Source organism: Mya arenaria, chromosome 5 (genome assembly GCF_026914265.1).
Source record: "Mya arenaria isolate MELC-2E11 chromosome 5, ASM2691426v1".
Classification (NCBI taxonomy): domain Eukaryota; kingdom Metazoa; phylum Mollusca; class Bivalvia; order Myida; family Myidae; genus Mya; species Mya arenaria.
The window spans coordinates 73,872,274-73,898,486 of NC_069126.1; the positions used below are offsets into that span (position 1 = coordinate 73,872,274).

A 26,213-nucleotide genomic window follows, 5' to 3' on the forward strand; every position below is an offset into this window, starting at 1 on the left:
TATTGATACAGACTCTAAGAATAGAATAATCAGTGAGTCTCTAGGTGTCGTAATTTAGCAACATTGAATTAACGTTATTTACCTTCTAAATTAAGGCGTGTCCAATTGGAGTGGCATTCACCATAACTGACGAAAAAGTATTTTTTGTCATAGTCCGTAGTGTCCGCTGATGTGTTAAAAACGATATGATACACCACCTTATTGTTTAGTTCAGTCCTGTATGCATTTATATCTAAAAGTGGTTTTCCGTCGTCGTTTTTCAAAATGGGAGTTAATTCGCTTTGGTAATTGTCCGGTTTGAACACAAAAGTCACATTTCTCCATTGAAGTGTAGGCTTAAGATATGTCAGAATACCGCAGACAGCCTCACCACCTACAACAACAAAACCAAATATGTTAATTCAATGACTGTAATAATACCTAAGTAAATTAAAAAAAGAGGAAATAAACACACAATAATAAGATAATGTTAAAATTTACATGAGGTAACAAGGTTTTACTAAATTTATCTACAATTCATTGCGATCTGCATAACATAGAAGTGAACCGTTTTACCGATCATTTATCGGTAAAGCTACTTTGTCTAGTGTCACTGAGGTCTTGTGCCTCTAAACAACAGGGCTTACATTTGTGTTATTTGACAACAAGGCTCGTCCCTTTTATTTTAATTATAATTAGTCATAATCTATACAAAATCTTTAAATATGCACTCTTACTCCCAAATAAGATGTACCACACAATTATAATTGTTTTTTTACCAACAAGGATGAATAAATACACTAAAAACAATTGTTTTTGTGAAGGATACCGGGTTTAATTTAAAAAAAACACACATGGTATTTCATGTACGTGAAGTTAGCGGCCTAGCGGCCTAGCGGCCTAGCGGCGTGAAGTTAGCGGCCTAGCGGCTTAGCGGCCTAGCGGCATGAAGTTAGCGGCCTGGCGGCCTAGCGGCCTAGCGGCCTAGCGGCCTAGCGGCGTGAAGTTGGCGGCCTAGCGGCCTAGCGGCCTGGCGGCCTAATTATTTTTTTCTATCTCCAAGCAATTGTTAATGCGTTTTTTTTAAAACAATGATAAATCAAGGTTTTTTATTCATATAGTTACATAGCGGCCTTAAATTGTTATATATTCAGAATATTTTTCTTTACCCTTTATTCTAAAACAATTTTAAATTAACTGTTTTATGCACAAATTATCACTCTGAAGCGTTTTTCAAACTTTATTCAAAAAAGTCGATCAAGCACTTCAGCGACTTAGCGGCATAGAATCCTGAAATTAGCGGCCTAGCGGCCTAGCGGCCTAAATTGAATCCTATTTCAAAGCATGTATACATGCATTTTCTTCTAAAACAATAACATTTTAACTGTTTTTATGCACAAATTAGCACATTGAAGCTGATTAAACTTCCAAAAACGTCGATAAAGCAGTCAGCTATTTCAAAGCATTAAACATGCCTGTTCTTCTTAATCAATGATATATTAACTGTTTATATGCACAAATTATCACTCTGAAGCGTTTTTCAACTTTTTTTCAAAAAAGTCGATCGAGCACTTCAGCGGCCTAGCGGCCTAGCGGCCTAGCGGCGTGAAGTTAGCGGCCTGGCGGCCTAGCGGCCTAGCGGCCTAAAATGGTATCCTATTTCAAAGCATGTATACATGCATTTTCTTCTAAAACAATGACATATTAACTGTTTTTATGCACAAATTAACACTTTGAAGCTATTAGCGATTATCAATATTTTTTTTTTAAAAGCGTCGATAAAGCAGTCAGCTATTTCAAAGCATTAAACATGCCTGATCTTTTAAAACAATGATATATTTACTGTTTTATGCACAAATTATCACTCTAAAGCGTTTTTTTTTTTTTTTTTTCAAAAAAGTTGATCGAGCACTTCAGCGGCCTAGCGGCCTAGCGGCGTGAAGTTAGCGGCCTGGCGGCCTAGCGGCCTAGCGGCCTAAAATGGTTTCCTATTTCAAAGCATGTATACATGCATTTTCTTCTAAAACAATGACATATTAACTGTTTTTATGCACTAATTAACACTTTGAAGCTATTAGCGATAATCATCATCTTTTTTTTTCAAAAAAGTCGATTAAGCAGTCAGCTATTTCAAAGCATTAAACATGCCTGATCTTCTTAATCAATGATATATTTACTGTTTATATGCACAAATTATCACTCTGAAGCGTTTTTCAACTTTTTTTCAAAAAAGTCGATCGAGCACTTCAGCGGCCTAGCGGCCTAGCGGCCTAGTGGCGTGAAGTTAGCGGCCTGGCGGCCTAGCGGCCTAGCGGCCTAAAATGGTATCCTATTTCAAAGCATGTATACATGCATTTTCTTCTAAAACAATGACATATTAACTGTTTTTATGCACAAATTAACACTTTGAAGCAATTAGCGATTATCAACATTTTTTTTTAAAAGCGTCGATAAAGCAGTCAGCTATTTCAAAGCATTAAACATGCCTGATCTTCTAAAACAATGATATATTCACTGTTTATATGCACAAATTATAACTCTGAAGCGTTTTTCAACTTTTTTTCAAAAAAGTCGATCGAGCACTTCAGCGGCCTAGCGGCCTAGCGGCCTAGCGGCCTAGCGGCCTAGCGGCGTGAAGTTAGCGGCCTGGCGGCCTAGCGGCCTAAAATGGTATCCTATTTCAAAGCATGTATACATGCATTTTCTTCTAAAACAATGACATATTAACTGTTTTTATGCACAAATTAACACTTTGAAGCAATTAGCGATTATCAACATCTTTTTTTAAAAAAGCGCCGATAAAGCAGTCAGCTATTTCAAAGCATTAAACACGCCTGATCTTTTAAAACAATGATATATTTACTGTTTATATGCACAAATTATCACTCTGAAGCGTTTTTCAACTTTTTTTCAAAAAAGTCGATCGAGCACTTCAGCGGCCTAGCGGCCTAACGGCGTGAAGTTAGCGGCCTGGCGGCCTAGCGGCCTAGCGGCCTAGCGGCCTAGCGGCCTAAAATGGTATCCTATTTCAAAGCATGTATACATGCATTTTCTTCTAAAACAATGACATATTAACTGTTTTTATGCACAAAATAACACTTTGAAGCAATTAGCGATTATCAACATTTTTTTAAAAGCGTCGATAAAGCAGTCAGCTATTTCAAAGCATTAAACATGCCTGATCTTCTAAAACAATGATATATTTACTGTTTTATGCACAAATTATCAATCGTAAGTGGTTTTTTTTTATTATTTTTTCAATAAAGTTGATCGAGCACTTCAGCGGCCTAGCGGCCTAGCGGCGTGAAGTTAGCGGCCTGGCGGCCTAGCGGCCTAAAATGGTTTCCTATTTCAATGCATGTATACATGCATTTTCTTCTTAAACAATGACATATTAACTGTTTTTATGCACAAATTAACACTTTGAAGCTATTAGCGATTATCAACAGGTTTTTTTTTTCAAAAGCGTCGATAAAGCAGTCATCTATTTCAAAGCATTAAACATGCATGTTCTTCTAAAACAATGATATATTTATTGTTTTTATGCACAACTTATCACTCTGAAGCGTTTTTCAACTTTTTAAAAAAAAGTCGATCAAGCACTTCAGCGACCTAGCTAGTTATTTCAAAGCATGACTACATGCATTTTCTTCTAAAAAAATGATATGTTAACTGTTTTTATGCACAGACTATCACTCTGAGGCGATTATCAACATATTTTTGAGAAGGATAGGCATGTATGCTGACTGCTTAATCGACTTTTTTGAAAAAAAAAATATGTTGATTATCGCTAATAGCTTCAAAGTGTTAATTTGTGCATTCAAACAGTTAATATGTCATTGTTTTAGAAGAAAATGCATGTATACATGCTTTGAAATAGGAAACCATTTTAGGCCGCTAGGCCGCTAGGCCGCCAGGCCGCTAACTTCACGCCGCTAGGCCGCTAGGCCGCTGAAGTGCTCGATCAACTTTTTTGAAAAATAATTGAAAAACGCTTCAGAGTGATAACTTGTGCATAAAAAAACAATAAATACATCATTGTATTAGAAGAACAGGCATGTTTAATGCTTTGAAATAGCTGACTGCTTTATCGACGCTTTTAAAAAAAATGTTGATAATCGCTTATAGCTTCAAAGTGTTAATTTGTGCATAAAAACAGTTAATATGTCATTGTTTTAGAAGAAAATGCATGTATACATGCTTTGAAATAGGATACCATTTTAGGCCGCTAGGCCGCTAGGCCGCCAGGCCGCTAACTTCACGCCGCCAGGCCGCTAGGCCGCTAGGCCGCTAGGCCGCTGAAGTGCTCGATCGACTTTTTTGAAAAAAAGTTGAAAAACGCTTCAGAGTGATAATTTGTGCATATAAACAGTAAATATATCATTGATTAAGAAGATCAGGCATGTTTAATGCTTTGAAATAGCTGACTGCTTAATCGACTTTTTTGAAAAAAAAGATGTTGATTATCGCTAATAGCTTCAAAGTGTTAATTTGTGCATTCAAACAGTTAATATGTCATTGTTTTAGAAGAAAATGCATGTATACATGCTTTGAAATAGGAAACCATTTTAGGCCGCTAGGCCGCCAGGCCGCTAACTTCACGCCGCTAGGCCGCTAGGCCGCCAGGCCGCTAGGCCGCTGAAGTGCTCGATCGACTTTTTTGAAAAAAAGTTGAAAAACGCTTCAGAGTGATAATTTGTGCATATAAACAGTTAATATATCATTGATTAAGAAGATCAGGCATGTTTAATGCTTTGAAATAGCTGACTGCTTAATCGACTTTTTTGAAAAAAAAAAAGATGTTGATTATCGCTAATAGCTTCAAAGTGTTAATTTGTGCATTCAAACAGTTAATATGTCATTGTTTTAGAAGAAAATGCATGTATACATGCTTTGAAATAGGAAACCATTTTAGGCCGCTAGGCCGCTAGGCCGCCAGGCCGCTAACTTCACGCCGCTAGGCCGCTGAAGTGCTCGATCAACTTTTTTGAAAAAAAAAAAATAAAGCTTCAGAGTGATAATTTGTGCATAAAACAGTAAATATATCATTGTTTTAGAAGATCAGGCATGTTTAATGCTTTGAAATAGCTGACTGCTTTATCGACGCTCTTATTTTTTTTTTATTGATAATCGCTAATAGCTTCAAAGTGTTAATTTGTGCATAAAAACAGTTAATATGTCATTGTTTTAGAAGAAAATGCATGTATACATGCTTTGAAATAGGATACCATTTTAGGCCGCTAGGCCGCTAGGCCGCCAGGCCGCTAACTTCACGCCGTTAGGCCGCTAGGCCGCTGAAGTGCTCGATCGACTTTTTTGAAAAAAAGTTGAAAAACGCTTCAGAGTGATAATTTGTGCATATAAACAGTAAATATATCATTGATTAAGAAGATCAGGCATGTTAAATGCTTTGAAATAGCTGACTGCTTAATCGACTTTTTTGAAAAAAAAGATGTTGATTATCGCTAATAGCTTCAAAGTGTTAATTTGTGCATTCAAACAGTTAATATGTCATTGTTTTAGAAGAAAATGCATGTATACATGCTTTGAAATAGGAAACCATTTAAGGCCGCTAGGCCGCTAGGCCGCTAGGCCGCCAGGCCGCTAAATTCACGCCGCTAGGCCGCTGAAGTGCTCGATCAACTTTTTTGAAAAAAAATAAAAAACGCTTTATAGTGATAATTTGTGCATAAAACAGTAAATATATCATTGTTTTAGAAGATCAGGCATGTTTAATGCTTTGAAATAGTTGACTGCTTTATCGACGCTTTTAAAAAAAAAATATTGATAATCGCTAATAGCTTCAAAGTGTTAATTTGTGCATAAAAACAGTTAATATGTCATTGTTTTAGAAGAAAATGCATGTATACATGCTTTGAAATAGGATACCATTTTAGGCCGCTAGGCCGCCAGGCCGCTAACTTTACGCCGCTAGGCCGCTGAAGTGCTCGATCGACTTTTTTGAAAAAAAGTTGAAAAACGCTTCAGAGTGATAATTTGTGCATATAAACAGTTAATATATCATTGAATATGTCATTGTTTTAGAAGAAAATGCATGTATACATGCTTTGAAATAGGATACCATTTTAGGCCGCTAGGCCGCTAGGCCGCCAGGCCGCTAACTTCACGCCGCTAGGCCGCTAGGCCGCCAGGCCGCTAGGCCGCTGAAGTGCTCGATCGACTTTTTTGAAAAAAAGTTGAAAAACGCTTCAGAGTGATAATTTGTGCATATAAACAGTAAATATATCATTGATTAAGAAGATCAGGCATGTTTAATGCTTTGAAATAGCTGACTGCTTAATCGACTTTTTTGAAAAAAAAGATGTTGATTATCGCTAATAGCTTCAAAGTGTTAATTTGTGCATTCAAACAGTTAATATGTCATTGTTTTAGAAGAAAATGCATGTATACATGCTTTGAAATAGGAAACCATTTTAGGCCGCTAGGCCGCCAGGCCGCTAACTTCACGCCGCTAGGCCGCTGAAGTGCTCGATCAACTTTTTTGAAAAAAAATAAAAAAAAGCTTTAGAGTGATAATTTGTGCATAAAACAGTAAATATATCATTGTTTTAGAAGATCAGGCATGTTTAATGCTTTGAAATAGCTGACTGCTTTATCGACGCTTTTAAAAAAAAATATTGATAATCGCTAATAGCTTCAAAGTGTTAATTTGTGCATAAAAACAGTTAATATGTCATTGTTTTAGAAGAAAATGCATGTATACATGCTTTGAAATAGGATACCATTTTAGGCCGCTAGGCCGCTAGGCCGCTAGGCCGCCAGGCCGCTAACTTCACGCCGCTAGGCCGCTAGGCCGCTGAAGTGCTCGATCGACTTTTTTGAAAAAAAGTTGAAAAACGCTTCAGAGTGATAATTTGTGCATATAAACAGTTAATATATCATTGATTAAGAAGAACAGGCATGTTTAATGCTTTGAAATAGCTGACTGCTTTATCGACGTTTTTGGAGAAAAACTGTTGATAATCGCTTCAATGTGTTAATTTGTGCATAAAAACAGTTAAAATGTTATTGTTTTAGAAGAAAATGCATGTATACATGCTTTGAAATAGGATTCAATTTAGGCCGCTAGGCCGCTAATTTCAGGCTTCTAGGTCGCTGAAGTGCTTGATCGACTTTTTTGAAAAAAGTTTGAAAAACGCTTCAGAGTGATAATTTGTGCATAAAACAGTTAATTTAAAATTGTTTTAGAATAAAAGGTAAAGAAAAATATTCTGAATATATAACAATTTAAGGCCGCTATGTAACTATATGAATAAAAAACCTTGATTTATCATTGTTTTAAAAAAAACGCATTAACAATTGCTTGGAAATAGAAAAAAATAATTAGGCCGCCAGGCCGCCAACTTCACGCCGCTAGGCCGCTAGGCCGCCAGGCCGCTAACTTCACGCCGCTAGGCCGCTAGGCCGCTAGGCCGCTAACTTCACGCTGCTAGGCCGCTAGGCCGCTAGGCCGCTAACTTCACGTACATTGGTATTTCTACCTTATGAGTTGATAGTTGATCACTGTAAATCTCTTAAAGGAGCTGTACTACGTATGATGAAATAGCGAAAAAAAAAGAAAATTGTCGAAAACTGACATAACTTTGGTATTGATGTGTACAATGCATTAAAACTTAATAACTGAAGAACCACATAGTTTACAATTAATTTATTTTTAGCAGGTATTTCGTATTTTTCCATTAAAAAAGATAACTAGGTATGTCTACCTAGTAGAATTCATTACTTATGCGAGATTGGCTAGTCGATGTTATCACGTGATATTACCAAGTGAGGTATATAGCTTAAATATTATACTCGTTTAGAGTAAGCCTTCGTAGCACAGTGGATACAACACCGGACTGCAATTTTGGCGACACGGGTTCGAACCCGGTCTCCGACTCATTTTTTTACATTTTGGTATTTATTTTTACAATTACGATATCAAAGAGTAAAACATCTTATTAAATAATTGTCCTGAGTTTCGTTACAGAAAAAAAAAGTTTTGGTGCCAATCTGGTGTACAGTCCATTTAACACTCACAAGTCATTTAACATTTGTGCGTTTTCAGCTATTTAATTCACAGTTACAGTCTTGTACTCAGTAATAAATAATTTTCATAATCTCATTATTTCGTAAGTAGTTGAAGGTTTATCACTCAAAATTTATGTTTGTTATACATGTGTACGTATTTTTTATTTTTAAATACGATTACCACTTTAAGATAATTATGTAAGTGAACAGTGAAAACAAGGATCATAGAATGAAGGTTAGAAGTTGATTTTTTTTTATATAAAAGGAAGCTTTAAGATTGGCAGCACGATTCAATCCCGGGAAATGTGAATAGAGCTAGACCACGTCTAGCAGAAGCATCGATAAAAAATAAGTGTTGTGTAACTTGTGTCATATTTCATGATTATATCAGAACTTGCCGACCTTTCAATGAAACCTGCCAATAGTTAAATGTTAATGTTTTACTGAGATAAATTGTCTTTATTTTTATTAAATAGTACACATTAAAACATTTTTTTTATGTTTTATCGATCCAACCAAGAATCTGAAAGCAAGGTATGTTTTTCTCCGATTTACGAGGACTTTATACCAGTAACAACTATCGTTACAGGAGCATTCGTAGCATTCGCCGATGGTTCGGCTAGAAATATTTACCAAGAATGGTAAGATATGTAGTGGTATGATATTGAAGTGGTACGAAGTCTCCGACATCCGTTTTTTTAGGATACAGTCTGTGTATACCACGTGATAAATTGCGTCATAAATGCTACGCCGGAAGGCAATATTTTGCCTCGAATGAAGATTTTAAACAAAGATAACTTCACTTTTTCTTCACCACTATAAATGAAACATAGCGCAGTCGACGCCTCTCACGGAGTTCCGCTTTCGGTCTTTTACCAGAGTTTGATTGAAAGTTAAGCTTCTTAAAACACAAACCGTTTCACATTACGGCCGTCTGACGGAGCACTGCCACAACATTATTATGGAAACAGGTTTGTCGAAGTTTTGATGAGACTAATCACCATATCAAACTTTGGTATTAAAACGAAGGCGGGGCTTTATAAGCGGCATAGACTGTCCCTTGTTTTATTTAAAATGATGTAGTAAAAGAAAAGTTATATTTGATTTAAATCTTCATTTTAAGCCAAATGTTGCCTTCCTACGTAGAATATATGACGCAATTTATCACGTGGTTTACATACACTGGGATAATTAGCTGCTAAAAAGTTATAACTGATCATCAGTAATTGAAAATAATTGTAGATTTGATGCTGACGACATTATGACACATAACACAGAAAAACAAAACAGTACTTCATCTGTACTTTCTAAATATGTGCTGTACTTATTGAAGGATTTTTAAGAATGAATTAGCGAATGAAACAAGTCAAGAGAATATTTATTCGGCGTTTAAACACACACATACAAATATATCGCTGGTTAGAACTTAACGCGACTCACAACTAATATAGGGATAAAAACGATTAACTTCTGGACAGGAAACATTAGTTCTTGCTTATCTCCTCAGGCGCGGAGTTTCGTAGCAGGGACATACAATCGGATGACTTTATCCCTCGGAGTGAGCGCGGAAATTGGGTCTTACTCGCTGAGTGAACTGTACCCCTCAAACAAAATATAGTACATGTATAAACCAAAGCCCTCCAACCCCTTACACACACAAACATATATATGATAATGCAAATTGAAGTGTTTACCGGTAATAAGAGGAGCATTTAAGTATAACAAGAAACAGTGTACATGTATTAACATAAACCAGTACCTCTTGCAAAACTGAGCACAAGCGAGATAAACAGATAAGGTAAATCCATTCCGAACACTTCTCTGTCATTACACTTACGATTTACGATTCAAATGTAAGATTTTAATAATTCGTCGCAATATCTATTATTCAATAATTTCATTTCTATTTTCCAAAACCATACACTTGAACTGATAATGATGAATTGATGTATGTTTAAATCACAAATATTGATACGGGAGCGGGACACACAATTCAAACACTTGAAGTTAAGGACGCTTATTTCCCCAAATCATTAATTGTCTACGTGTGTATGCATCACATCTGTAGTAAATGGAGGGCAGTTTGAAGCTCCCAACCGGTCAGCGTCAGATAACAGGGAGTTTATTGTATCAAAATGTTCAAAATGTCCATAATACCTTCACATTTAAAGTAATTTGATTGTATGTTTGTGTTACTTCCTGAATCTTTAATGTATATTTTGTTTTCATTGTCCAGGAAACGGACAAGTGGGCAAGAATAACAGTATAAAACAGTGAAATTTCGAAACTGGATAAATATTTGAAATACATTTGATTCTGAAATATAATTCCCTGTTCATACATAAATTACTTTGCAAAATGCTTTCAGATCATTTTTAATTAGACATTCATTAGGCCACACCAAATTGATATTTCGTTCCTCGGATTTACCGCTCCTATTTTTTTGAAAATGTAAAATTTTTATTTTTTATTTTTTTGTGCGCCCGCACCTCCATTTTGATAGCCAAGCAGATTTTTTTCAGGTAATAATTTATTAAAAGGCTAAAAATAATGAAGTATAATTTTTCTACGCTTGTTTTCGTGTTTTTGTAAAGGGAAGTTACCGATGCGTAGTGTTTTTATACTGTATCTCGATCGGTTTAGCATGGGTTTCAATAAATTCAATCAAAATGGCGGCTTCCGGTAAAAACAATGTGACGCGTTTTGAGCATGCTTAAAGTCATTGTTGATCGTCTCATGCACGAAAGGATCATTATTTAAAGCAGTCATTATGCAATAAAGCATGTGTATCTGGGACTGGTAGCGATTATATTAAGTAGTGACTCGTTTTGAATGGGAATGATCAACTTAGTACTATTTTATTCAAGTCATAATACAAGGGACCAAAATTTTACCTCGTTACGACGATGACAGGTCAATTTAACTGGAACATGAGTAATTGTTTGATCCAAATTGATTTATCAAGCTCATTTTTTATCAAATTCTGACAAAACAACAGTTTTGAACAAATATCTTTTCACAAATAGCAATATAAACACTGGTCGGGATATACCACAACATAGGTAAGCCTAAATTATCACCTTATATTTTGTTTTTATTTGCAGCATAATCCGGGATTGTAATGCACTTGTCAATTGTAACCACTGCCCCGCCCACCCCTCGTCCTTGTTCCAGGGGTATACCGGGGACAGCAGAGGCAATGGGCTGTGTTTTTACCTTTCAAGTGGCCCCGCAGTGCCTAGTGAATGTGGTTTTGTCTTCATAATGAAAATAGTCGGGAATGGGCTCACATAGGTATTCGGGGTTGCGGGGCCATTTGGCAGGGATATACCAGCAGTGTGTCCCTGCAGGTCGGGTATTTTACCCGGGTTTTGAGAGACCGGAAGTCAAAGTCACGCTATTCCGGACTAAGGGGGGGCATATACAATTGCTGGTGCATAAAAACATCTAAATAACCAAAAAAAGTACTCTGAAAAATACCCTTCTTTTTGTTTTAAATAGCACATGTCATTGCATTTCCTGTGATAATAAAAACAAAATTTAGTCTATGTTATAAGGAGTCTGATGTTTGATGATGCTTGTGTAAGTGATCATTTTTTACAAATCCAAAATCAATCCTAAGTTATGTCTAAATACAGTAGCATATGATGTTAAACTGATTCAGGTAGATTTATAAAAGTCTTTTCAAACTTTTACTAAAAGCAGGGTTATTTATTATTATGAATGATCGTCATATTAAAGTACGTTTTAATTATATAAGAAATTAGATTTATCCATTTAATGTTTGTACTAAACACGGATGAATAAATAGTATGTATTCCGACATTTTTCCAATGTCCATTAGAGGTTCAGTTCAAGGTGGCATTAAAATGGGTTTAAGGGCAATTATTTTGAACAATCTTTCTTATTTATATTGAATATAAGGAAAAATATATTTTTCGCTCTTCGCTCGCTTCGGTTTTTATGAAAACTGACAAAAAACAATTTTAATTTTTTTTTCGCTCGCTCGCTCCAATTCTTTTTTGGCAAAAATCCGAGGAACTAAACATTAATTTGGTGTGGCCTTAGGATTAGCACAACAATACGAAATGGATAACATTCAACAATACTTCAGCGTACATGACGGTATTACTCAATGCAATGACAAAGCCGCTATTTTATTAAACTTTGGAAAGTTATAAGACGTATGTATATTTGGTAAAAAGGAATAAGATATGATTCACAAATCCGTTTTAAAAGTGCTTTGTGTTATTTCATGTGAGCGGCGCTTTGTTTCAGTCCAGCAGTTTATCTAGCTATGATTTTGTTGACAACCGACCGAAGAGAAAACGTTTGTTAAAATGGTCTCAAATACTGTCCCAATCTCCGGGAAATAATCTCTAACGTGATTCATATCCGTTTTAGGCTGTGCACAATTGATTTAAAATGATAAATACTTAAACGCATTACAGTGGTCATTGTTAGATTTTTATCATTTCTTTCTCGAATTATCATAACAAGATTTAAGATTGAAGAATTATTTACAAATATCAAGAAGGCCATGGCAAATCTGAACAAATACAGTAAAGTACTAACAGTTAAGTCAAAGCATTTATTACACAAATTAAAAAAAATAAGCACTCTTGAATATATAGTTATATCAAATCAGCAGTAAACCATTACAGTTACGAATTATGATGCATTTATTGTGCTAGTATGTATTATAAATATAAACCTCAGTATCATGTATGTATATAAACCTCCCTAGGGGAGCTAACTTATGTTCACTAATATATTATCAATTTTTATGTTTGAAACCAAAGATTCAAAACCTATATTATCTTTGAACAAAAGCATCTCATAACGCTTCTATATCCATTATTTTTCGTATTTAAAATTCTGATTCAACACAACATCTAGCATGCATATTGTTTTTGTTGCATGAATGTTTTAGATTAAACCACTTTACGCAATTAAATTGGGTACAAATACTATTATTCACGTTTTGAAAAATATAAAATTTATTGATTTTAGGAGATTGGTTCGAGTACTCGTAGTACTTCAGAACTTCGGTGAATTAGTTTGGCGGGACACTAGTAACATGTTGTCCTCGTGTTTTTGTTGGGTATATGGGGAAAACCTTTTTTTTTTTTGTCACTCGAGGTTTTGTATTTGGTGATATAAGAAGTAGTTTTGAAATGTCTGAAAGCAAAGATAGAAACTTGATCATATTTCCCGCCCATCCCATCCCTATTTTCAGGTTAATTTTGCTGAAACAGGTGTTCTTTTATTATGCATATTTATTTTCAGTTCCACTGTTTGAACGTATTTGTTACTTGTATACTTTATGATTTAACGTATTTTAAGTTTCGTTTCAGTTGTTTCATGATGTTTTCTAAGATACCAGTCGTTATGGATGTTGCTGACTGATTCATAAACACAATATTGAAATTAATGCACGCACCAAGTCAAAGACATTTTATACTAGATTAAAACATGTTTGGCTACTATTTACAAAAGCAAAGTGATTACGTTTTTGTATAGTTTACATGTACACGTTAAAGAAGAAAACAAGTTGTTTTTAAAGGAAACATGCATTTAAGTATTTCAAGATGCTTGATAATTATGTCAGATGTTGCAAGGCTAAACGTCATTAATGAATACCCAAAGGAACACTCGTAAGCATTTGTCAATCACACGCAATTTGTGAAAATATCATTTGAAAGTTACATGCTCCAACCATTTTTAATAAAATTGAATAGAATTCTTTTCAACTGACTCTCTCCTTGATTGGCCCCGTTTTAATAACTTTTGTTACAAAATGTTTTTCTGCCCTTATAATGCAAGTATGACCAATCGCGTGTAGTAGTAAATGTATGTATTAATAAAAAACAACGTGAAAAGTTACAGATCTCGCTTAATTTGAGTTGTGGTTTCCGATCAGTGCTAATTAAGGCTGATGGAGTATTGAATAATTGTGGCAAAAAAAATAGTTATCGAATAAATCAGTTGAATGTATTAAATTTAAGAGTGTTTATAATGTTGGTTGAAAAGGCATATTTTGGTGCCATTTTCTGCAAGAGTTCCTTTGATCAAACAACGCCTATCACAATTTATGAAGTTTCATTCCGATGCAACCACACACGTTTATAGGTAAACCATCGTCGATTAATTTGCAGTCAATTACGTGAAAATTCACTCTTCTTGGTAAAAATTTGCATCAATATTTTTCTGTCTACTAGGATGAGTCCTCTTCGGAAACCAGATGTCCACATACTCAGTAGTCGCCGATGGTACTCGTTCTGATACCGCTCTATGAGCCGCTTCCGATTGTTCAATGTTATGGTCTGCGTAATTCAGTGTGTCAGTTGTTTTCTCCTGTCATGGCATTAACATAATTGTTGATGCATATGGAAATTACAAAAGACTTGTGTACAGCATTCCTAAAACATCCACACCTGTTTCTTTGTAACTGCTCCTTCTTTGTTTGTCAGTTTGTTAGCACATCAGAAATACTGTATAAATCAGAGATCGATAAAGATACCTCCCTCCAACCAAAAATAAATAAATAAATAAAAGAATTCACATGATAAGCTAAATCTGGAACATAATGGAACATCATTATTCGTCATAATACATATGCTATCTAAAGATCAGGCGTGACATTCCCCTTTCTTAACATTACGTCAACCAGCGACTTTGCGTAGTTATTATGTAATTAAAATGCTTACGTTGAATTGATTAACGTCACGCATTCTTGTAGAACGTCTCTCTACTGTTGCCGGGGAGTGTGCAGAATGTATAATTTAAATTTCATAGGATATAAGTTTTAAATGTTTCAAAAGAAAAATGCATAGAACGAGAACGAATATCTAAAAGTGCAACTATAAAAAAGATATGCTGAAAATAAAAAAAAATGCACTCTGTGGTTTAAAGCTGCACTCTCACAGTTTGAAGGTTTTGACCAGTTTTTGCGAAAATCCAGGGAAGCCAGTCATATAAGACTGCTGAAAAAATTAAGATCGCAGATTTTATATTTTAGTTAAAAAATTGGTATTTTATGCATTTTTCTTAAATCGTGCAGCTTTAATTGTTTAGCGCGTTTGTTATGTTCTGTCTGCATTTGAACCCTAGATGGCGTTGTGATGAAGATCGCGGACACTTCAGTTTCAACATATGGTCTATTGAAAGATAGAACTTTTGCTTGGAACCATGTGAAGATCTCGTATAACGAGCACATAAAACCAACACTGTCGTTCAATTCTATTTATTATCTTTCGCCGCTTTCATTCAAGTTAGGGAAGCGAGTAAAACAATAACGAAATTGGAACCTTCGATCGCATGGTAGAATTTATCATCGATTTAGAAGGTTGCGATCGGTTTAAAAAGTGCTATCAGACAATGAATGATTTTTTTTATCATTTTAAGTAAAGAAACAAGAAAAATGTAAGAATATTAAATTGGATGTGTTAACACTTTGCGTGAGTGAATTTATATTTGTATATATATATTATTGCTAAGTACCAAGTGACAAAACGAAAATATACATTTTTTCGTTATATTCATTCAATGCACTGGGCTCATATTCACAAAGGCTACAATCGCACACAATATCGTGACTTTGCATAATTTACTACTACTACTACTACTACTACTACTACCACTACCACTACCACTACTACCACTACTTCCACTACTACCACTACTACTACTACTACTACTAAATCGTGGTTTACTATAGATAGTTATATAACAGTTGCGCATGTTTGACTTGTTCCTGTTCAGACAGGAGAGTTATTGTGTGGACGGACAAAACCAAACGCTCTCATACAAGGTTAAATAACGGCCAAAGTTTTGGTACATATTGAAAGGCTAAACACGGTTATTCTGATATAAGTCTTTAGCGTTTACCCAGTGCCATTAAACGGGATTTATTTCTAATGTTTTGGCAACTGTGCTTGTTTCTGTAGTTTTTCAATTAATATTTCAATATAATATCAGAACTATGCTCTGCAACTGACAGTTAACATCAATGTGGATTAAAATAACATCGTTGATAAAATTAGTGGTGATACAAATAACAAAGTAGTTCAGAAAAAGGATGACATGGAGTTTGATCGTAGTATTGACAACGATGATGAAATTCAAATTTTCTCACGCCTCCGCGACTTCGTGATTTCACATCCAATCGTTTTGGAAATTGCATGTTTGACTTTTGTAAACCTACCAATATACGAATTGTAAATGGTCGTCTGTTCCATATCCCCGCGAATTTCACGTACGTGACAAAGTTTAGTGTATCATTTACTTAAGTCATTAAATAATTTTCATTTATTGTCTGGTTTCGAAGTTGGTGATTTTAATGTTTCCTTTAATCTCGCAGTTTTCTTTTAAAATTAATTCAAAGTTTAAGGGGATGACCGAAAATAGAGGTACGTAATATAAATGGGATCCTTATAATCAGACTTATTTTGTTAAAGACATGTCAACGGATTAACTCTGTCTCGAGAGAGATCTAACTGCAGAAATCAATGATGCATGTAACATCGATACGTTAACCTCAATATTTACAGACTACCATTTTAATTAAGGTACTACATATTTTGCAAAAAAGTCGAACAGTGCCTATCGTACCTTTTTTAGTGAAGCTGATACAAATACAAATATATTGGTATTGTGAAGATTGCAAACAAAAGCTTATAGTTTAAACGCCAAGAGATGTTAAGCAAATTATTATTCAATGTTTAATAATGAAGATAGGGAAAAAGTTTAACAAGGGCAGAAATAGTATAAATACCAATATAGAAAGTCTAAGATGCCATTTCATTCACAGTAGTAAACATATGAATGAAATGCGTAAAAAATCACAGTGGAAAGTTTGGAAGAATTTTAAATTATAAGCTTAAATTAGGATTTAAACGTCTATTTCGAAGGGCTTATTTCTGATTTGCAGGGCGATATTGAGGATTTTAGCTGTAAAATTTATCTGATTTTGACAGAAGTGATATAAGTAATGGATAGGTCTATAAGTGAAGCAGAAATATTAAAGGCGATTGGTAAACTTGGAAATAACAAGGTATGTTCCATTGATAATATTTTGTATGAGTATTTCAAAGCAAGTGTCCCGATTCTGATCAAGCCGTTACATTTATTTTCCAATACCAATACTGTTCGGGAAGCATCTTCCAAGTTCTGGGCTAACGGGGAAATAATGATGTATAAGAAAAAAGGAATTCAGTAGAAACCCAATAATTATAGCGGCAATATTTATGCGAAAAGCTACAGAAACAAGCTCAGTAGCAAAACGTTTAAACATAAATCCGGTTTAATGACACTAGAAAAACGTAAAAGACCTAGAACATAGAATCACAAACAAGAAACATGGAAAACAGCATAAAACTCCACAAACAGTATAGTGCATACATATTGTATATATAAAAACTAGGTATGTTTATCAAGGATTGTTAGGTTCCGCCTTGGAATGGTCAGTACAATGTAAATTTACTGGGAGTTTAAACCAGTTTAAGTACACAAACCTCACTCTTATCCCAACAATCCAAAACAAAAACAATCGCAAAAGGTAAGTCTTGTCTTATATTAAGTATGCATCCCAACTCTATCTGCATACGGAGCAATACAATTTAGAGCTCTTAATGCATTTGTTTTCAAAGATACGATGCAGTCATTGTTTGAAACTATGAATACCACGCACAGTCGGCCTTATAAATAAAAGGTTTAAAATTGTGTGATCGTAGAGTTTCATAATAAAAAGTATTATTGTACTAAAACTGGGAACAAATAAGGAAAACATTATTAAAAAAAGCGATATGTATTAGCTAATTTTTCCTTCCAAATGAATTGAAAATGTAAAATATTTGAAGAAGATGAAGTCACATGCCAAAATACTCCGAGTCAGCCAATAAACGTTTTAAAGATAACATGAATTAGCAAAATCTCCATACAATCAAAGGACTGAAAGCTTAGTTATCTAAGGATGCTATATTCAACGCTATATTTTGTTTCAGTTATTCATCTTCAAAAAACTGGAAGGCAGGTACTCTTCAAAATATTGCCTTTATATCCACGATAAAAATAAAATCCAAGTAATTCATTGAGTTTATCTGCCCAACTACCTGCTGGAAACGTTTAATTTTACGATTTTTCTTTAAAACATCACCATAAAAATCGGGATGAGCAATACTATTAGCAATCAGCGATTTAAGACTACTATTGTACTTTGATATAAGCTTATAATGACCATACAAAAATTTTAAAAAAGTTTTTGTTAATTTCGTAATTAAATACGTTGATTTAAACAACAATATTTTATTCAACATATACAAACAAACTGCACAGAATATGCACACACACACACACAAGTTGACTATAATATTGAAATGGATTGGAACGAAAGCATAGCTTATAGAGTTCTTCTCCGTCGGAATTAAATTACTCATTTACCAGAAAAATGCGTATGATTGACGATTAGACGATATATATGTTTTATGCGAGGAACAATTGTTTCTTATGCTAAAAAATAGGACTAAGAGGTTTGTGTTTAGATATGGGTTTAATAGTATGACTGTATAAAGAATATATAAGTAGGATGTGGATAGATATGAAGGAAAAAAAGAAGTTTGGTACATACTATATTGGGGAAACTCTGTAGGTCAGGCAATGATCAGAAACGTTTCGTGTCTTGTTTGAATTTATGAACATTATCAAATATTTTGGAGTTGTTCTCGTTTTTAGGGTTGGATTGCCATAGAGAATGAAACCAATGTTAATTTCTGTGATAATTGACATATCACGAAAGAAAGTTTGTCGAGAGTTGGTATATAAGGGACAATGCATAAAATAGTGAGTACTACTTTCAACTTCACCACACTCGCAAAGAGGAGAGCTGATACTATTTGTACAATAAAGGTGATTGTTAAGACCACTGCAACTAGTACGGAGTCGAGTGTGAAGTGCTTGCAATCGGCGGTTACCTTAATAATAGTAAGGCGGGCAGACTGGCAATCGACTACGAAGTGCATATTTAAAGGATGCAATTGAACGACAATCCCGCATATTCTGTATAGTTTTTTCCATGCACGTATAGTTAGGTAGGAATGAGGAAAAGTAAGAATCAGTGCGTGACATAACCGTTCTTGTGTAAGATGCATTCCGTAATGGATAATTCTGTGTACTGACATTTAAAGGTGCAAGGGATGACAGATATTCTGGGGCAAGGCCGTTTTCATTTTATAGAAGAGACATAGTTTGTGATTAACGCGTCTTTCTGATAGAGTAGGCCAACATAGCTCCATATTGAAAACATCAATCGAAATTAACTTAGAAGCCCCACAAACTTTTCTACCTGCTTCATTTTGTATCTTTTGCAGTTCGTTTTTTTCGTAGTCTGTACAATTATCCCAGACAATATCCGCATATTCAAGAATCGGACGGATGTACGAAATATAAATACTTTCTAGATATTTTCTGTCCAGACGGAACTAAAGCCTTCGCATAATGCATATTCTTTTAAGAGCTTTACTTTTGATGTATTCAAAATGTTCATGCCATGTACAGTCACTGGAAAGAACCAAACCAAGATGTTTATGCGAATTGATTTCTGAGATTTGTTGACCATACATAGATAAATCTGGATAAATTCGCGGTAGGCGTTTCCTGGAGAACAGGATTGACTAAGTTTTTGCAAGATTAAAGGTGACAAGCCATTTATCAGCCCATGTACTGATGCTATCAATATATCTCTGGATTATTTCAATGGCCCTTAAGGGCTCGTCAACGAGAATATAAAGACTAGTATCGTCTGCAAATAGCCTAACATTACTTTCAATGTTGACAACAATGTCATTTATAAATATCAAAAATGAGAGGGGACCTAGAATAGAACCTTGGGGTACACCAGCCTTAAGAAAGACCCAACTAGATATGGAGCCAGGGAGAACTACAAGTTGCCTACGTTTGCTAAGATAGTCACTTAACCACGAAAGTAAGTTGCCATCGACACCAGTTTCTTGTAGCTTCACAATCCAGCCCTTGTGCCAAACTTTGTCAAATGCCTTACTGATATCAAAGAATACTGCTCTAACCTCAAGGCCAATATCTAATGCCTTTCAAAATGTGTTGTAAAGGTATGCAAGCTCATTAACAGTAGAATCGCCTGGCCAAAAGCCTGACTGGAATGGGGTAAAAAAATATGTCACGAATGTAGTTAAAGAAGTGTTTATATATGGCCCTTTCAAACACCTTTTCCATTGTATTAAGTCAGGAAGTATGGAATCACCCTCTTTGAAAACATCACACACATGAGCATCTTTCCACGGTTTTGGAAATCTACCGATTGAGAGAGACATATTAAAAAGGCACTACAACGGGCGAGCTAACGAGTGAGAACATTCTTGTATGATTCGATTCCTTATACCATCTGGTCCTGAAGCTTTTTTAACAGGCAATGATAATATAATGTCAGTTATCTCATTGCGGTTACTGTTATGATTACTAGTTGGTGGAACAATGTGGCCGGTATCATCTAATAAAGATTGATTTTTAAAGTGGGTATTCAGAATTTCAGATTTACGAGATTCATCTAAGCCGAGTTCGCCATCAGACATATCTTGGATTGCATTAAAAAAAAAAAAAAAAAAAAAAACATTGATAGAAGCAGGATAAAATGAAGTGTTGATGGTAACATTTTGCTGTGTTACGTACAATATACAAATAAATGAAGCTTTGTGTTAAGCGTGTAGGTACATTGTGTTATTTCTTTGATATTAATGTAGGATTATTTCAAGGGGAGAATACTTCTTTGATTTGCTTTTCCCTATTTTTGAATGACATTTAATAAAACATGCAGCAAGGAACCAACGCCGGGCTCACCATTGATCAGCTTAGTATTAACCTATTGTTGCTGACGATGCCGCTCTGATATCTGAGAAAGAAGGCCTCCTGGAATCATTAGATCACTAGGATCGTTATTGTAATCGATGGAAATTCTCAGTCAATGATGAGAAAATTAACCCATTCAAAAAGGTGATACACTTTCGCGAACTCATACATGGAAATATCATGGTGTTGTCGTTGAAATAGTGAGCTCTTTTAATTACCTAGGTGTAGTATCAAAGCAACTGTGCACCAGATGATCAATATGCAAGAAAAAAGAGAAAATTGTCCAAAACCTGTCATAAACTTTGCATTAATGTGTACAATGCATTAAAACTTACTAACTGAAGTACCACATAGTTTACAATTTATTTAAGTTAAGCAGTTATTTCATATTTTTTTTATTATAAATGATAAATGGGTATGTCTACCCAGTAGAATTCATTCCCTATACGTAATTGGCTGGTCGATCACGTGATATTACCGAGTTAGGTGTATAGCCTAATTATGACACCTGATTACAGTAAGTCTTCGTAGCTCAGTGGATACGACGCTGGACTGTAATTTTGGCGACATGGGTTCGAACTCGGTCTTCGACTCATCTTTTTACATTTTGATTCTCTCTAACAATTATGATATCAAAGCGTAACACATTTATTAGTTAATTGTCCTGAGCCTTGTTACATACAAAACATTTTTGGTGCCAATCTGGTGTACAGTCGCTTAAACGTCTGATGGTTCTTTTGCTGAAGCAGTTAAAACGTTTTAGCTGGTAAAGCTCTTTGATCAATGTTAACAATAACAGCTGAACACTTGTATAAAGAGGGGAAAGTTGCAGACATTAACCGAACGCAAATAACGAGACGAAAGAAAAAAAACAGCTCGCCGGTTCAATCGATAATCAATTATGACCAAATACAATCAATCATTGATTACAATTGATCATCGGAACATCACTAATTATTATTATTATTATTATTATTATTATTATTATTATTATTATTATTATTATTATTACTATCATTATTATTTTTATTATTTATTTGAATGTTCTTTTTCCAAATTGTTCTTATTCATTTTTTTAAACAGATGCAATATACAAAGAGGAATAAGTTTACCTTTTGTATGATAAAGTAGAAGTAAAGCAGAAAGACATCTGATGTCCATTGTGATATCCGAACAGTAGCCTTCCACACTACAACAATACTACTATAACTAGATACATATCTTTAATAGTTTCTTCAAACCAATAAGATACCCTTGTGTAATAAATTTCTATCAAACTGTTCGCCTTTGACGAGCATTGGTATTTCTTATTCACACTGAAACATTTGAAATAAGCAAGGAAACACTTAAAATACAAGTTCGGTAAAGCAGGGACTCTTGATGTGTTTGGTAAATAAAATAATCGCTTCTTAAGTTTGTTGCGTCTAGTGGTGCTTATGACAGCTCTTAAAGATTAGAACATTTGGGTTCATATTATCAAAGCCGGTATCGTACAATCGCTTTTCGAGTAGATTTGTCTGAGAAGATGCATCGTTTTAGAAACATAAAGCTTTATTAGTCAGGTTTTGGAATGCTTATTCGATTTTGCTAATAGAATTGAATTGAATTAAATACGGACATACCTTTGAACTGAAAATCTTGATATTAATATATCTTGTCGTACGCACGTTGGTCAAATCGCCCCATTATACCGTAGAGTCGTTGTGGTAACGCTTAAAATTCTCATTACAATAATGACAAGGCAATTAACCACTACCTTATGTGTTCAGAATGTTTCAACATTTTATATGTTTGTTGGTATAAAAATCCAAAGCTAAATTGGTCGTGTATCATTAACCTTAATGAAAACAAGAAGTTGTGCTTAACACTGCAAAATGCATTTTCCCATCTCCTATTCTAATTGCTACACCATGTGATATATGACGTCTCATCCGTTTGTGGTTTCTGAGGAAACCATCCATTGCATTATGTTTATATATTTGTTCGAATAGTGTATATCTTCAGTTGCAGATTTGTCTTCTATGTTACTTAAAACATTAAAAACACTTCAACAAGTGTTCAGAAGGAAACAACGCACACAAATAACTCTTCCTCAATTCTGGATGTGTGGCTGTGCCTTAGAAAATGTAGTTATACCATCTGAATTGATGATTGTCATAACCCCATTTTATATTTGCATATTTTAAGGCATTATCGTCTTGTAAACATTAATTCTCGTTCTTTTAATAACATAACAAAATTTTATGCGATACAACATTTTCAATCATCTTAATAAGCTTACATGTGTAAGAAATATACACTAGATAGAAATAACGCATTAAGTGAAACGTTTCTATAATGCAACGAGTAACACACATACTCTTATATATGACATTGTGTCAATGCCACTTTCCCAGTCCAATCGCGTTTCTTTTTGAGCCAATCATTATAGGCGATATCTTATATGGTGTAGAAATTGATCTGCAAACAAAATTGATGAAACCTTTTTTCTATAAATCTCGACTGTCTTGTATATTTGACAATTTAGTGTCATGGTGTTCAAATTAAATCTGACTTTATATATGTAAAGGCCTATTGCCAACTCTCTCAAATTTAATGCTGGTATCATGTTTCCAAATATGTTAATATTTCTTAATTTTATATCGTTTAGAACGCAAAAGATTTTAACCGATAGGAAATTTGAACAAACATTTGCAAAGTCGTTCATATATTTCTACATTTTTTTCTAACGTAAGATACATTTATTGGAAAAATAGCTATTTCCTTTTTCTTTTATTTTGCTCATTTTAAGACATTTTGAAAAGAAGTTACAGCTTTCGGGTACCACTAAACCCCAAGTATATAAGACAGTAACTCTAAAGTGAATGTGTGACTAAACCAGACTTTACGTCTTCAAGCGGCAAGAATTGAGCAGACGTACAGGGAAGTATCCCAACGGAACTGATTAATAAAGATATGTGTTGTAATCACTTTATGTGCTTCAAGTTTATTGTATGTTTGGCGTCAACATTGTAGCTTATTATTTTATGGAATTATTTTTCTTGAGTGCTATTCTTTTACTTAATAAACAGGTTAATCGAAAATACTTGATTTTATTATAAATAAGTTTAATGAATTTTCCAAAATACTCTAGATGGCTTAGTTGCTTGCTCCTTTTTCAGAATGTGGGTTCAGCAAAATATTTTCCTCCCTATCGGTTGTCTTTACTTAAACCTATAATCAAGTGTGTGTGATTTGAAGCCTTTAAATAAGTTCGTTGTATGCGTGTCTGTGTTTAATAAGCTTATAATAAAATGGATTGCTTGAAATTAAAATACTTTTTCTATTAGATTATTTCTTTACATTTAATTACATGAAAAAACAGCTAATGTGCCTTTAATGACTATAATATATTTAGTATGTAGGTCATTCATCTTTTGCTCATATGTGGCAAATCCAATTCGTTTGTGTTTATTTTTACCAGCTGGTAAAAATAAACACAAACGAATTGGATTTGTTATTAATTTAATTGAAAATAGCATTCTTTAGAGCAAAACTATATTAGTTTTGAATCTGCTTATATTTCTTTATTCGTAAATATAAACACATATACTGGCTATAACAGAAAGTGGGGCTGTAACTTAACCAACAGCCTTCTTATATCTGGAAAGGTCAACTGCAACAAATTGTGTGAAGATGGAGTGGTCCCACAGACGTAAATTATATTTCAACAATATACAGAAATCAGCCAATTTTACAATTTAATTCTGCACTGGGTAGAATGTAATTGGTGGATAATCAACGAAACTTCAAGTTCTCCATAGTTTTAGTTGGAGATAAGGGAGATAAGGGAAACTCTGTCTGCTCTGCGGTACCTGGAGGGTCGATGTCGTCGTCAGTTTACAATAGTTAACGCATTTACATCAACAGAATGAAAAAACACCTTTCGTAAAGAAAGAACCATTTTGCGAGAGATGCTTTAAAGTTAGGTGTTGGATTTTAAATAGATGTCTAGTACTATTGGTGAGTGGTTTTTGTTCGACTATGATTTGAAAAAGATGCTAGGTATAACTACAAAACAATGCACTATATTTGTCTTATTTTTGCATTAGGTGCTCTGAATTGTTTCCCTCCGTCTGCAGATAGAGTTGGGATCTCTAATCATTGAAGAACTTGGGGTTTACCTTTTCGTTTTTTATTATTATTTCTTGTATGGATAAGTTTCCTCAAGGTAATGCATACTTTGATAAGATTTACCTTTTGCGTTTTATCTTTATTAAGAATTGTTGGGATAAGAGTGAGGTTTGTGCACATAAACTGGTTTAAAACATCTGTAAATTTACATTTTACTGACCGTTCAAAGGCGGTACCTAACAATTCTTGATAAACATACCAATTATATATATATATATATATATATATATATATATATATATATATATATATATATATGCACTGTGCTGTTTGTAGAGTTTTGTGCTGTTCTATGTTTCTTGTTTGTGATTTTGTGTTCTATGTATTTGGCGTTTGACCATTGCCACTAAACCGGGTTTATGTTTAAACTTTTTGCTACTGAGCATGTTTTTGTAGCTTTTTGCATATATATTGATATTATCTTTTGACAATTCAAAACAACAGGGCGTGTTTTTGCGACAAGGCGACCAACCAAAAACGATTTACAATCACAACTATAAAAACGATGGTATCGGTTGTCCTTGTGTCTCCAAATGGAAGCATATTTCAAGCAAAATGCCTAAATGGCGGTAATTGCGCAATGACCAGTACCCGAAATAGCCTTGCGTCAAGTGGAAACCTTATGAAAGGACATTTTCACAAGAAACTTGACACTTCCCGACATAGTCAACAACCAGTTCAAAAGCGCAGGCGGTATCTTAAAAACAATTTCCCCTTTTTTGATCGGTATATAAGTAAATGATAATTCTTGGAATCCGTGGTGTGTCCTATTTTAGAAGTTGTCTCTTAAATGACTTTACCATTTCAATTTGTTTTGTGTATACGATGATAACGATAAATACTTCATTTAATGGTGTAGGCTTTTGTTTCGATTAGAAATAAGTGCTGACATTCCTATATTATAAGTGTGCGTGATGATCTTCATGTAGTTTCTGTAACAATAATTGATGTAAGAATCTATTATATGGAAACGTTTATCACTTGACGCACACTTGATGAAGCTCAACATAATTAAGTCTTTTAATGTGAATAAAAGATATTCAATTACTTCTATTTTAGGCCATGCTTCGACACCGACAATCTTCTTATCGCGTAAACTAGGGCAATACCCTCACATTCATGTGGGCGAGTAATGTGACAACACTTCCTGCAAG

The 26,213-nt window shown here is 34.4% G+C and overlaps 1 protein-coding gene across 5 annotated transcripts in view; it reads right to left on the reverse strand.

Moving 5' to 3' along the window:
- LOC128234233 (tyrosine-protein phosphatase non-receptor type substrate 1-like) overlaps nt 1-22,120 on the reverse strand; it is a 34,303-nt gene extending 12,183 nt beyond the window's left edge. For 4 of the 5 annotated variants that reach the window (XR_008260906.1, XM_052948339.1, XM_052948337.1 and 1 more), the window contains exons 1-2: nt 9,770-9,924; nt 83-373 (exon numbers count right to left, since the gene is read on the reverse strand). Coding sequence is in view for 4 of the 5 variants with exons in the window: in XM_052948339.1 (XP_052804299.1) it covers nt 83-373; nt 9,770-9,818 (340 nt within the window). In the remaining variant the exon portion in view is untranslated. Of the gene's footprint in view, nt 1-82; nt 374-9,769; nt 9,925-21,998 lie in introns of those variants that run through there. The other variant, XM_052948338.1, reaches the window with a different exon arrangement.
- Between the last annotated feature and the right edge of the window lie 4,093 nt (nt 22,121-26,213).